General features: G+C 51.4%; 5 protein-coding genes across 5 annotated transcripts; 1 reads left to right on the forward strand and 4 right to left on the reverse strand.

The window, feature by feature from the left end:
* Positions 1-51: 51 nt before the first annotated feature.
* JN550_011166 (uncharacterized protein) lies at positions 52-1,500 on the reverse strand (the record flags this gene model as incomplete). Its single annotated transcript, XM_049309502.1, has 3 exons — positions 52-1,050; positions 1,125-1,305; positions 1,436-1,500. 3 exons carry the CDS (start codon positions 1,498-1,500, stop codon positions 52-54), a joined length of 1,245 nt encoding a protein of 414 aa, XP_049166806.1.
* A 1,582-nt stretch (positions 1,501-3,082) lies between these two features.
* JN550_011167 (uncharacterized protein) lies at positions 3,083-4,414 on the forward strand (the record flags this gene model as incomplete). The annotated part of the gene is made up of 1 exon (XM_049309503.1): positions 3,083-4,414. One exon carries the CDS (start codon positions 3,083-3,085, stop codon positions 4,412-4,414), a length of 1,332 nt encoding a protein of 443 aa, XP_049166807.1.
* A 948-nt stretch (positions 4,415-5,362) lies between these two features.
* Positions 5,363-6,371, reverse strand: JN550_011168 (uncharacterized protein; the record flags this gene model as incomplete). The annotated part of the gene is made up of 2 exons (XM_049309504.1): positions 5,363-5,702; positions 5,770-6,371. The coding sequence occupies 2 exons, from the start codon at positions 6,369-6,371 to the stop codon at positions 5,363-5,365; spliced, it is 942 nt and encodes a 313-aa protein (XP_049166808.1).
* Positions 6,372-8,421: 2,050 nt separating this feature from the next.
* On the reverse strand, positions 8,422-9,542 carry JN550_011169 (uncharacterized protein; the record flags this gene model as incomplete). The annotated part of the gene is made up of 8 exons (XM_049309505.1): positions 8,422-8,433; positions 8,480-8,524; positions 8,581-8,795; positions 8,854-8,895; positions 8,949-9,022; positions 9,073-9,101; positions 9,154-9,257; positions 9,308-9,542. 8 exons carry the CDS (start codon positions 9,540-9,542, stop codon positions 8,422-8,424), a joined length of 756 nt encoding a protein of 251 aa, XP_049166809.1.
* A 760-nt stretch (positions 9,543-10,302) lies between these two features.
* On the reverse strand, positions 10,303-11,391 carry JN550_011170 (uncharacterized protein; the record flags this gene model as incomplete). Its single annotated transcript, XM_049309506.1, has 1 exon — positions 10,303-11,391. The coding sequence occupies one exon, from the start codon at positions 11,389-11,391 to the stop codon at positions 10,303-10,305; it is 1,089 nt and encodes a 362-aa protein (XP_049166810.1).
* Positions 11,392-13,023: the final 1,632 nt, after the last annotated feature.

Consider the following 13,023-nt stretch of genomic DNA (forward strand, 5'->3'; position numbering starts at 1 on the left):
AATGTTGGTGCTAATGATGGATATTTTCATTAGATAGCTTAAGTATCAAAATCATTGTTCGTTCACAAAGAGACCAGCCATTCCCATACCAGTTCCGATACACATGCTCGTCAGCAGGATCTTCTTCTTTTGCCTCCTGCACTCACTGAGACCAGTGACAATCTGTCTTGCACCAGTAGTGCCCAGAGGGTGTCCGAGGGCAATTGCTCCTCCACGGGGGTTCATCTTGGCCCAGTCGAGGCCAAGCTTGTCTCGGCAGTAGACAGCCATAGTTCCAAAGGCCTCGTTCAGTTCAACGACATCGATATCGGAAATGTTGAGGTTGAACTGCTTGAGAAGCTTGGGGATGGCGACTGCGGGGCCGATACCCATGATACGAGGAGGCAGACCAGCGACGGTCGTGCCGACGTACTTGGCGACGACCGGGACGCCGAGTTCGATAGCCTTGGACCGCTTCATGAGCACAACGGCAGCCGCGCCATCGGTGACCTGGCTAGCGTTGCCACCAGTGGTGATAGGTCCCCACTGAGGGAAGGCGGCGCGGATCTTGCCGAGTCCTTCGGCGGTGGTTCCGGGGCGGATACCCTCGTCCTTGGTGAGGGTCACCGTCTTGAGCTCGCCGTCAGGTCCCTTGACCTTGGTGGTGATCGGGACGATCTCGTCATCGAACCAGCCAGCCTTCTGCGCCTCCTCGGCTCTCCGGAAGCTCTCGGCGGCGTATGTGTCGACTTGCTCCCTGGTGATGCCAAAGTCGCGGGCGACGTTCTCGCTGGTCCACCCCATAGCCTCCATCGTGTCCTTGGCGTCCTGGTTGGTGAGGATCTGCTCGTCGAAGGGCGCCTCGAGGCGGTCGCCGCCGACAGTCATGGACTCGCCACCGATGGCGATACCAACCTCGATGGAGCCCTGTGAGATCGCGTGTGCAATGTCGGCTGTCGCCTTCAGGCCGGAACTGCAGAAACGATTCACGGACGAGGCACCGGAGGTGTTGGAGAATCCAGCGCCGAGGGATGCGGCGCGGATCTTGTAAGCTGCCTTGCCATCGGAGACCTAGGGGTGGGTGTCGTCAGCACCGGGGACTATGGCGGCTTCTCAGGGAGACAAATAGGAACTAGTATACGAACATTTCCGAAGCAGATATCCTCAACGAGCGCTGGGTCGAAGCCGATTCGGTCCTTGACCTCCTTGAGGAGAGCATATGCAATGTACTCGAGCGAGGTGTCCTTGAAACCACCCTTCTTGCCCTTGCACAGCGGGGTACGGACGGCAAGCGTGATTACGATGTCGTCGGGGTTCTTGGAGGTTCTGGGCGCAGTGAGTTAGTGGCTTCGGAAGAAGAATGCCACGGGCAGACACGAATAAGACAACAGGGCAGTCGCCGGACGTTGGAAAGGCACGTCTGAGGAGAGTGGTTTAAAAGGAGGACAAGACGTACATCTGCGATAAGCTGGACCCGGGCGACAGGTGCTTGAAGATGGAACCAATGCGTTCGGCGGCCATCTTGTTCAACGGAGGGCGGCTAGGCGGCTGGGCGACTGGATGGCTACTCGACAGGTTCTCTGGACAGGATTGATAACAGACACACAGACACACGACGACCTGAGGTTGCGCAGATCAGAAAAGCATCAGGCACAGCAGCAGTCTCGGAGACGACAGAGCTCGCGACGACCGGCCGCAGTTCATAAGGGCGTGGGGGAGGCTCCAGACTTGCCGAGGTAACGGCGGGCAAATTCCCGGTTTCGGTTGGCGTTGGGGCCAGCTCGGCAGATTGCAGGGCGCCCCGAGAATCACTAATCAGCACTAAAGCCGGAGAAATCTGGGGTAAGTCCTGCGCTGTGAACCCCATTTGCCCACGGCTCGTACTGGACTGGGCTACTGTACTTCCAAGGCCAGTACTGCCAGTTGGTTCGCTGGCTTCAGTAGGGGAGCAGATCCCCGTCGGCGATTCCAACGGGCGAGATCAACTAGCATCGGATCGTTTTCACTAGGTAATCGGGAACAACAATGCAGAATGCCCGACATAGAACCCCATAGACCCCCGAACGGTGGCCTGGCAATCACCACGACTGCTTGGCTACCATTGCCGGATTCCCGCTGCTCTGCGCTGACCGCAAGGCGGCGACGCGCGGCGATGTTTTGTCCGTCGTCCCTCGTTCGTATTTAATTCGGCCGGCTCTCCTCGGCTCGGCGGCAGCACATGCACCCCATCCGCCCCAGGTCCCGGCGGTTGAGTGTCTGGACCCTCACTTAGCAGCTCACAGGGCCTCCCGGGCTCCGTCCAAGCTCCTTCGGGTTGACTTGAGCACCTAGTCAGTTAGGTACCGTACGTAAGTAGGACATGGCTCCTGGCGCGGTGCCAATCCCGCAACAGCATGAATCGATTGGCCTTGTCCAAGACGGCTTTCGGAGTTCAATCCTGACAACAGCTGCCTGGTTCAGTTCTGACCCCACCGCCCCTGCTGAAGGTCTACAACCGTACATCTTGCCCTACGATTTGAAACCTGACTAAATCGGAGCGTCACCGCGGACCTAGACAGAGTAGCGGCCCTCACGTTTCAACTCTGCTCCTGAATGATGATAAGAGCACCTATGCTCCCAATGGCAACAAGTGCTATCCTGAGTGAGGAAAATCCCAAGTCGTGGGCGGCAGGGGCCTCGGTCAGATGCAGTACTGCGCCTTTGACGGGCTGCATGTTATATCTCATAGTCCCCAGATTTAATCTTGTATGACACCATTATAACCATTATATTGACATCTGCTCTTATCAAGCCTCAGTTGGTGATGATCTCGAGACCAAGGTGATCAGCGTCGTGTGACACCGGGCCAACACCGTGCTCTTTGTTCTTCTTGGTGTGAGCCCACGAGCGTTGGTTCTCCGCCGTCTGCCCTTTGTTGGATATCACGTTCCCGTGACTGGACCACACTGCGTGAATCATGGCTTTCTTTGCACATCTCGGTAGCTCGTGCATGCTACGCCATCTCAGCAGGCGGGTGAAATGTGTATAAATGAACTCTCTCGGGGCTTCTCCAGCTCTATGCATACGAATAAAACTTTCCTCCTCATGCGCAAGTCTGTGCAAAATGAATATATCCACTCGACTCCTTCTCGCTATCATTGCAGCGGCGTTCACGCCTTTCGCACACTCGTCCGTTGCCTCCGAGCCCCGTCGGGCTGGCATGCACCAATATGATATCATGGGATCAGGATTCCAAATCAAAGCCCGTGGAAATGCACACTTGGAAATCCAAATAAACAACACCCATGGCGCCGATCTAAATGCGTACGTTTCGGGCATAGATCCAGGAACTGGTAAGGCTGTTCTCCTTCGGTCTGATACTTGGCAATGGCATGTACTGGACCCTGGCGACAGTCAGTACACCGACATTCCTCAGCAAATCAAACCTGACATCAAACTCGCGATCAACGTTCCCAATCAGAAGCAAATTAGTTTTACGCTTCCCGGATTCCTTGAAAGTGGGCGCATATGGTTGGCAGAAGGCGAACTGATGTTCAACACAACTACAAAGGGGCTTCTTGTCGAGCCCACAGTAGCCAATCCGTCACTACCAGAGTACAACATCAAATGGGGGTTCCTCGAGCTTAGCAATCTGGAGAACGAGGGAATTCATGTGAATCTATCCTTTGTTGATTGGGTCAGTCTGACCATCGGCATGGCACTCACCTCTACCAACTCCACGGGGGCCCCTGACACACAAAATGTTAAAGGCATTACCCCTGAAAGCCTCAATGACATCTGCAGCGAGATGGAGGCCCAGTCCAGAACTGATTCTCATGCCGAATGGGGAAGGATGTGCGTGCGATCACAAGACAACACAATTTTGCGTGTGGTATCACCCAACTTTTACGCCCATCTCGACGCGGCCAAGAACTCCATGAATGATTACTACAGCAGCTACGTACAAAAAGTCTGGACCAAATACAAAGACGTTGATCTGAGAATCAACACGCAGGGTGCGGAGGATGGAGAAGACTTGCCAGTAGCTGGGAATGGAGCTCAGTCCATTTGTCGTGTCAACGAGGATTTCTTGAAATGTAATGGAACTGGGGATCCTCAGTTTGCCAAGCCAAGTACTACCGATATCTGGGGTTGCACAGGGCCGTTTGGGAATGAAACTTCTTTGGTCCAGAAGAGACTGGCTGCGCGCCTGTGTGCTGCCTTTGCTCGTTCTACCTTGCTATTAGAGGGAGGCGAAGTTCAGCCTTACGGGGATGAGAGCAAGTACTACTCAGAAAATGTTACCAACCACTACAGCCGAATCCTGCATCAGCACCTGATTGACGGCAAGGGCTATTCATTTCCATACGACGATGTCAATCCCGTGGGTCAGAACGCGGCTGGGCTCCTGACAGCGGCTGAACCAAAATTGCTGCAGGTGACGGTCTCTGCTTAGGTGAAGCATGAAGCACCGTTCTTCGGCGCAAGATAGTTCCTTTGGAAGTCTTTTTGAAAGTACAATGTGGACATTTCATTTGTAGTTCCTTCCCAATTAGTCCCTGGGTTATCTGTTGTAGAAGTATTCCACAGCTAGTCTGTATTATGGTTGCTGTTTACAAGACAAGCTTACCATGACAAAATCCTAATATTAAGTGAATTCATCATATACCATCGACAAACGATGCTTCTCTTGCGTGCTACGTACTCGGAAGAACTTCGCACCGCGGCGGGACATATAACAAAATCCAGGTTGGAAGCAATTCAGATGTGGAGTTCCGTAACCTATCAACTACTAAAATGCAGCCCAGCTATCCATAACCTCCAAGCTGACTGTCTGGTAAGTCAGAGTAGTAGTCGGGGATCTTGACCTTGATGGGACCACCGGTTGTGAGCGCGCACGTAGACCAAACCAGTACCACAGCATTTACCTCATAACTCACTGTCACAGCCGGAGGGAGCTATCACACTCGGTAGCATGAAATGGTGGGGGGGTTTATTGGCGAGGCCGAAGCAACAACATTTAAACCGTCTTGATGCCACGGCAAACGCGTAGGCCTTTTAGTGCCCAGAAAGGGAAGTGGAAATTGCTCGGTAATTGCAATAACGCTGGTTTCCCACTAATATCCTCATAAGCTGTCTCTATGTCTATAGTACGTCTATATGTCTATGTGTATAATTGAGTTGCTCATGAAGAGATGCTCACAAATGGACAAGCCCCCATCGATATCTGGCACAAACTTCTGTTTGCCCAGGCCGTACCGCGGTTAATGAGAAAGGGTGACTGACTGCCCAATGCTCAGCCGTACGACATAGCGTCAAGCCATGCGGGAATACAAGCCAATACTGAGAAAGAGTTTGCCTTACTCTACAGGTGCAGGGCCGCTATTATAAATGACAGTATTGCTCAACAACCAAACAACGCCATGACACTAATGAGAGCGACCACAGACGCCATAGCCATGGGTGAGTACCCTTTTCCTGCGACTGATGTAGGCAAAACTCCGGTGGCTGATACACCTAGGTACCAGGAGCCTATGTCCGTGAGTTTTCCGGCGTTGTTCAGCATGACTGCATTCTCGCCAACGTTGCTAACTTTTGACCTGAATGAGCCGAAGTAGCTGTAGCGACCAACATAGTCCAGGCGGTCAAAGTATTCCGCGGACGTATTGAAAAATCTTTGCGTCGTTGAGAGGTCCTGGTTGTCAAGATTATATTCGGTGATCCACTGGGTTACATTGGGGAAACTGGAGGTTATCGATTAGTGGACTTCGATCAACCCGCCCGGAGCCACTCAGTATTGGAATGACTTACGCGGCGGAGTATGAGCCCATATGGCTTGCCAGGCCTTCAAAATTGCCGTACCAGTGGATGTTGACGAAGTCGTAAGTACAGTTCTTTGTCTCGGCGTCTGTACTAACGAGTGACGAACAGTTGGCAAGGAACTGTTGCAGCCACGGAATACCATTCCACCCTCCAGTGCAGGCTGGCAATCCAAGCTTGATCCCCTTCGCTGCCAACGGCTCAATATTATCCACCCAGACCTGAGCGGCTCTCGCGGGAGTAATGTTGCTGCCACCGGTCGAAGATTCGCCATCCGGTTCATTGAAGCCAAGGACGTGCGAAATGTTGACACCGCCCTGGATGAGCCCGTTTACTTCGTCGAGGAAAGACGTGCCGCTGATGGCACCCCACAGCATTGGCACGAACTCAAAGTCTTCTTGGGAGTGACCGGTAAAGGCAGACGATGGTGTAGAGCCATAGTTGTAGTACCATGTCAGATCTGACCCTGACTGAACCCACACGTTGTTGTCTTCGGGCCATTGGGAATTTGGGACGAAAACCAGACCGCGCTTTGAGGATGCTGCTCCAGCGGCTGCACCAAACGCCAGCAGTAACGAGCGGGTGTAGAACATCGTGACAAAAAGTCGAAAAAGAAAGAAAAAGAATAAAAGTCAATTGGTAAAAAGGCCGATGTTTTCTGCTCGACCGTCGTCTATCCGAATGCGCTGGTCGACAGACCTCGAGAGAGTCGCGAGAAGGTTAGGCGACCCACGGGCTCCTAAAAAAAGGAACTGCCCCCAACGACACAGCGGCTGACAGGATTTGCGATCGCAGCAAATCTCGCTGACAGGACGTTTGTGATACGAAAAACATAAAGTGACAAGCAGCGCCCAAGCGAGCCAGGGCGCGCTGATAAGTAGGACATAATCCAAACAGTTTTCGCCCAGCTTCTCGTCAACAGATGGGCTTGGATCTCCAACGGCACAGGCACACCCGAAGCAATATTAGCACCTGCAAATGCGAGGGCTAATGCAGGTTCGAGCCAACTGCCTGCGCCAGATAAGAGTGCACCAGCGCCACGAAGCCAGATTCAGTCGGCGCGCAGCTAGCAGAGGTGGTGGGCTGCATCTCTGAGTACGAGCTTTGTGGTCCCGCCCTGCAGGATCCTTGCTTATCGGAGCTTCTAGACTGCACCACGCGTATCAAGGCCATGCTGACAACATATGCCAGGCTGCGCGAGTCTGCTCTGGCTGTGCCCACTAAGTTAGGCATTGTGTATCTAGCTAATGCCCGCAGGTATGTACATTCTGGTGCCATCAATGTTCAAGCAAAACGCCGAGCAGGAAACTTGATTCCAAGCATGAAACGCAATGTTTCTTCATGACTGTCTTCCCCGAGGATTCGGTAGGTATCTCTTAGACACTTGAAACCAAAAGCCGAATTGGATATGATGGCATACAAGATTGCAGCTGAAAGCTGAGGTTGGTGGCCCAGGCCGCCAGGCGTCTCGGCAGCCACTCCGAGGTCTTGGCGATTGAACTAGGCCTCTTATCCACTGACTATTGAGTGCTGATCAAGGGACCTAGGCCCTTCGGCCAAATTTTCGAGGCCCGCTTTCTGAACTTAGATCAAGTCCAAGAACTCAGTTTTAAACCGATTGATGGGCAAGCATAATGACAATGTTCCACTAGGTACTGATGAGGTCTTATAATGCTATATACAAGACTATTTTATTCAGTCATCGTATTCATTGACACGGAAGTGCGAATGGGGGGTGCTGAGATACACCTTGTTATTTGATAGCTGGGGGCGACGACGATTGTCTACATAGTCTCGTGAGCTGTCAAGTAACTAAGATAAGCGCATCCCGTGTTTCTGAGGTCACAATCTACCTGTCTGCCTCGTAGAACCGGCATGTCAAGTCATGTCAACTATCACATAGGGTGGAAGGTCTAATGTCTTCCGGGTTGAGTGCGCATAGCCAACATCAGTACCGTCAATGCTCCTGTGCTTAACTTAATCCCGCCCGAAGATTTAAGAGTTCGGATCTCCTGGCTTATGTAGAGGATGCGTCGGAACGTTCTTTTCTCTCGATATCGTTTTCTGGTGCTTCCTGGCACTATAAATCAAGCAGAGGTGGCTATATAGTGTGTTAGTAGAAGAGGCTTTGAGAACTAGAATGCGTGCTGGCTTTGACTATCGCCGCGCAGTTACAAGCAAGCTGCATGATGAAACCAAAGCATCGCAGTCTCGCAGCCACCTTGAATCGATACAGCACCCAGGCGTGGCCTGCATAGTTCGAACAGATTGACCCTCTATTGGGTACAGACCGTGATCCATTGATGAACGCGAGTGATTTGAGGATATTCATACCAATGATGGGGATGTTTCAACTACCATGCAAATAAGCGTGCCAAAGAACACGCATCCTGGGCGTGAGTTTGAGTACTGACAAGGATCTTTTGTTATTACAGTGCATTATGAAGAGAATGAAGAAAGTTAGATGAGCAACGCAACCAATCCTGTGGAATTCTGAAGCAAAAATGTGTATAATTCAGGATACGCAGTCTGCTAGCCAAAGAGTGTCTTCGTCTCCAAATTGCCCAATAGTTTTAGGAATGCAGGAGAACCTTGTCTCAAGACAGACAATACCTCAGGAACCGATGTGTGCTTACACCCTACTCAACAAGAGACCTGCCACAATCAGCTTATGTTGGCCTAATTATTGTATTCCACTTACTGGGCTCGGGCCAGGGACGGTGTAGTTCGAGAAGTTGTTGTAGATCTATGCCCGTGTTATTCCATGTTGTATGGTCAGAATGATGCATGGAAATAACTTACGTTGGCGGTGTAACCAGGGTCGGTTGATTTAAAAGCACCTGGGATGGAGACACCTGAAAATGTCTTGCTTCCACTGCCGCTTACTTTGATTTGAGCGCAGGAGATATAGAATTGAGGAATGCCAGCTGGCCAAGGGTTATGGATAGCGAGCTGCTGAATTCTCAAAAGATACTCTCCTGGAGCGATGCAAGAGGGAATCTGGTACGTGTACGTCTCTGGTTCATCTCAGTGTCAAGTATTTCATCTGTATAACCAAGGCAGATGACTACTCACGTGACAGATCCCAAGTTGCCGAGCCGCCATTGAACGTCGGGCCTAGAGACAGTCAATATTCCGATAAATTATACAGCTCTCTTGATGGCACTAACCGATATCCTTGATTTTGAACCACTGGCCGCTGCCGTCATAGGCTGCAGCAGTGCTCGGAGCCTTGGACATGTAACTGTGACAGATCAGTATTTCTGCAGTATGTCTACCTACTGCCAACTTTACATTGAGGTGGGACCTTGGTGATAGACCGCCTGTAAGTCGTTAGCTGAGCCTTTTTCCATCGCAACGTATTTAAGTGCACACCGTGTCGAGGGTAAAAGTGAAGGAATCCCCAGCCTTGACGGCGACAGTGTCTGTTCCGGTACCGCTGGCCCCAACGTTGCATCGCAGATCAGTTGAGGCCAAGTCTGTTTACTTTCAGCACCCGTGTCACATCTTTCGGTTTGCGAGGACTAACCAGTTACTGGAGAGTTGTAGTTGCTGTTCTTCCTGACTGCAAAAAGTGGAAGATCAGCCATCGAATCAATGCTCGGCTGGAATGCCAGCCAGATCAGGAATGTTTTTTCGAGCTTACTGTACTGATACACATCGTATTTGGTCGATGCTATGCTAAGTTGCTGGAAGATGTAATGAGCTGATGCACTGTTGAAAGCTAGCGCAGCCGCTGCGATGATTTGGAGGGCGTTCTTCATATTGAGCTGGAAATATGAAAATCACTATGGTGGTAGCGTTTCCTTTCTAGAATCCACCAGCGTCTAAGGACTCACCGCAGCTACATATGTATTTATTGATCATTTGAACCATGACTGGCTGGTCTTTGCAGTGTCTGGATGTGATTACCGGCTGCTCCGCTGATATCTCAAGGACTTGCGCGACTGGGATTCCACCACTGATCTTGGAACGAAACCAGGAAATGTTTCTAGCACGGGCCGCAATTATATTAATTCATGCACCGAATCTGGCCAAGGAGGAATCTGGTATCGAATAAGATGCTTTGATTCCTTGCTTCACTCGGTAATGGGAACCCGTGAAAGTGTGGGGCCAAGGGTACGACCATCCCAAAGGGGCAATCCCGGAAGATGACCAGAAAGATCGCGTTTGTGTCGGGCCTTGATCGAACGGCGTGACAGGAGAAGTTCAATTTATTAGCGGACATGACTTGTCCCCGGATGTCACCGTGACTTCCAAGGCCAAGAAGCGCCGCCGGGAACATGATAGCGTCACACATACCAGTCCAGCATCAAACGCACTTTTGGTCACTCACGACTACTAACTGTACTCGCTGCTGTACGACTTGTTCAGGGGTTTTCGGAACTATTGCTGTGTGATGTAGTGGAGCGAAGTAACCAAGGATGCGATGCGCTGTACCGGTCGCCCCGGATTGCCTTTCATGCCGCTGCCTCAGGACTAGAGAGCCTTGATTGCATTGGGAACAAGTCGAAAGAAGTCTAGTTACACCAGTACATCTCCCCTCCCTTGCTCTTTGAGAACATCATGAACAGTCTTTAGGACTACGTCGTGGACATTCTTTGGTGCAGCGATGAAGCCATAGTTAGCTGTCATCTTCCTCCCGATAGTTAAGTCAATGGCCTTTCCGTGGACATCCGTAACCTTTCCTCCAACCTCTTCAAAGAGAAGCATGGCTCCAGCATGGTCCCAGATCTTTGCGACTCTATCCCGACGTTTATAAGCCCAGACAGTCATGTTCGATGCACCTAACGCCATGGTAACCCATCGAGGCACCCAACCAAGCAAATCGCATCCGGGATATACCGCCCCGAGTCTCTCAACAACGGTCTTGTGCACCTCATCCAGGCCAGAATTTGAGGTCTGGAAGCAGGTGACGGAACGCAGAGACCCGAGGGTAGCCGTCTCAGCGTGAGGTTCAACCTTCGTTGACTGAACTTCGGCAGCTGATCCGACAAGTGTACGGACGTAGGTGCCGTAGCCCCTTGCAGCGAATATGATCAAACCGCGTCCAGTCGGGTCAACCGTTTTGTCGGTAATTGGCGCCTCGGCATTCACTGGTATTGTCGGGCAGCCAACGATGCTGAGCAGCTGCTTTCCACCATCCATCAGCGCAACATTGATCGCGTACGCCTGACCCCTCACGAACGTCTGTGTGCCGTCGATCGGGTCGAAAACCCAGATTCTCCCCGAGTCCGGACCGCCGGGAACCCCATTTCCACACCAATCGATCACTTCGCACATCTGCTCCGGGCTAGCGGGAAGCTTGCACAGCGAGTTCGACTCGGCCTCCTTCAGGCTCTGAAGTAGTGCCCAGACCCGATCGAGCAATACTGGGGTTTCTCTGAGCTCTGCGGCCGACTCTTCGCCTACAAACTTGTCATTCGGGAAGGCGTGGTGGATGGTGGCGGCCAAAAGAGCTTGGATCGCAAAGTCGGCTACTGTGACGGGGCTGAGATCGTCCTTCTCAACAACACCCTTGTCGGCCGACGATATGACAGATTGGCTTAACCTAGCTGCTTGCTGAACGACATTGATGGCCGTCTGCAGCTCCTTGGCGTAGGGGCTGTCCATGGTGATTGGGCACGACGTCGTCTTCGTGGTGAGATATTTATGTCGACGTCAGAAGCTACGGGGCTGCAATTGAACCTTGCCGGTCCGCCTTGCAGTGCGAAGCGCGTGGACCAGCAGCCGCTCAGGGCCCACTAGTTTTCTGCCATGCTATAATTACATCCGTTTCATAGTCGACTCTTTCGACCAAAGCTGTGCGCAACAACGTCTTTGGCATCTGATATGGAAAAAGCGTCGTAGGGCTGCAAGCTTTGATACCTATGGGTGGCTTGATTTTGCGTCACTCTGCCACGTGTGTCATAATCTAGTCGGCTTGGAGGAAACGTCAGTGCCTCATCGTCGTCACAGTATACCATTACCCATCCTGACCTTAGGAACATTGATTCCTGCTTCAATACTAGCCCATTTTCTCGAGCAAGGAACTGACTGGGCATGGCAACGATGGTGCACTCAAATCCGACATTGCGCCGCTGCTTTACAGCTGGTACGGCGGTAGCTGAAGTTCAATAGGGCATCAAAACTATGTGGTCCCCTAGAATTAGAATTCGCACGACCCGATATCCCCGTCAGCGACCACAAGAGAATTGAGAAAAGATAATCGCATTGATCTCGACGACCAAGGGAGAATGCGCACTAGTCAGTGATATTAGTGACATATCGTTACCAGCCTGTCTAAATCAGCATTGACTTGATATACCATTGTACTCAGGGACGCGAATTGGCTTTCAGGTCATTACAATCAAGTCAAAATCCATAGAATTAGGGTGTCACTGAAGAATTCACGAGAAATATACCCTTGGGTACATATACAGTCTCGTAAACAAATCATTTTGTTTACTACTTCTTTGGCACTTGGAGACTAATCGCGACCTGGACATACGTGGCATGTTTTCAACATGGGATCCATAGTCGTTGGCGAGGATCCAGGAGCAAGGTCAAGCACGCTTGTTAGTTAAGCAATACTTTGCGCGATCGTGATTGGAGAACCATACGATGAAGTAAATGCCGCGGAGCGGGTCTCGCGTCTTTTACCACAGTAAGTTTAACTTTAATAGACATGCGCATCTTAGCTGTACTCAGTGTGCAGTACTACCTACATGGGGCACGTTATCCACGGAGCACATTATCAAGTGATTGTAAACTCTGTGATTTACTATCTTTCTCGAAGTCATGGCTTTTCAATAACTATACTGTCCCTACACTTTGGTGCAATTATACTTGTAGACTGGATTCGTACCGCAAAGAACTAGATTTATCACATGCTCTGCTGTTTCTCAGCCAGGGTCGGATTATCCTTCAAAACGCACGCTTCGTTCATGAGAACGGGGCTTGGCACAGACGTGCCGACAAGGTATTCTCATACTGGCTTGGCGGCCCACTTGCAGGCAGATCTTCTGTCGTCCTTGGGATGCATCGGCGCGGGCGCTGTGCTTCGATGCAGCAGCACCAACGTATTAATCAGGTTTCACCATCTCCAAGAGCTTACCTTTGCTGAGAGTCATGGTGTGTGGAGCAGCCAATAGAAGGAAAGATGGTAACCCTCCGCTTGGCTGTGGTGGGCAACTACTCCGAGGAAAGCTGGCTAGGGTGCACCAGAGATACACGGTACGCTGTGCATTCCACTGAGCTAGTAGC

The sequence above is a fragment of the Neoarthrinium moseri genome (assembly GCF_022829205.1).
Source record: "Neoarthrinium moseri strain CBS 164.80 chromosome Unknown scaffold64_Wmoseri_CBS_16480, whole genome shotgun sequence".
NCBI lineage: Eukaryota > Fungi > Ascomycota > Sordariomycetes > Amphisphaeriales > Apiosporaceae > Neoarthrinium > Neoarthrinium moseri.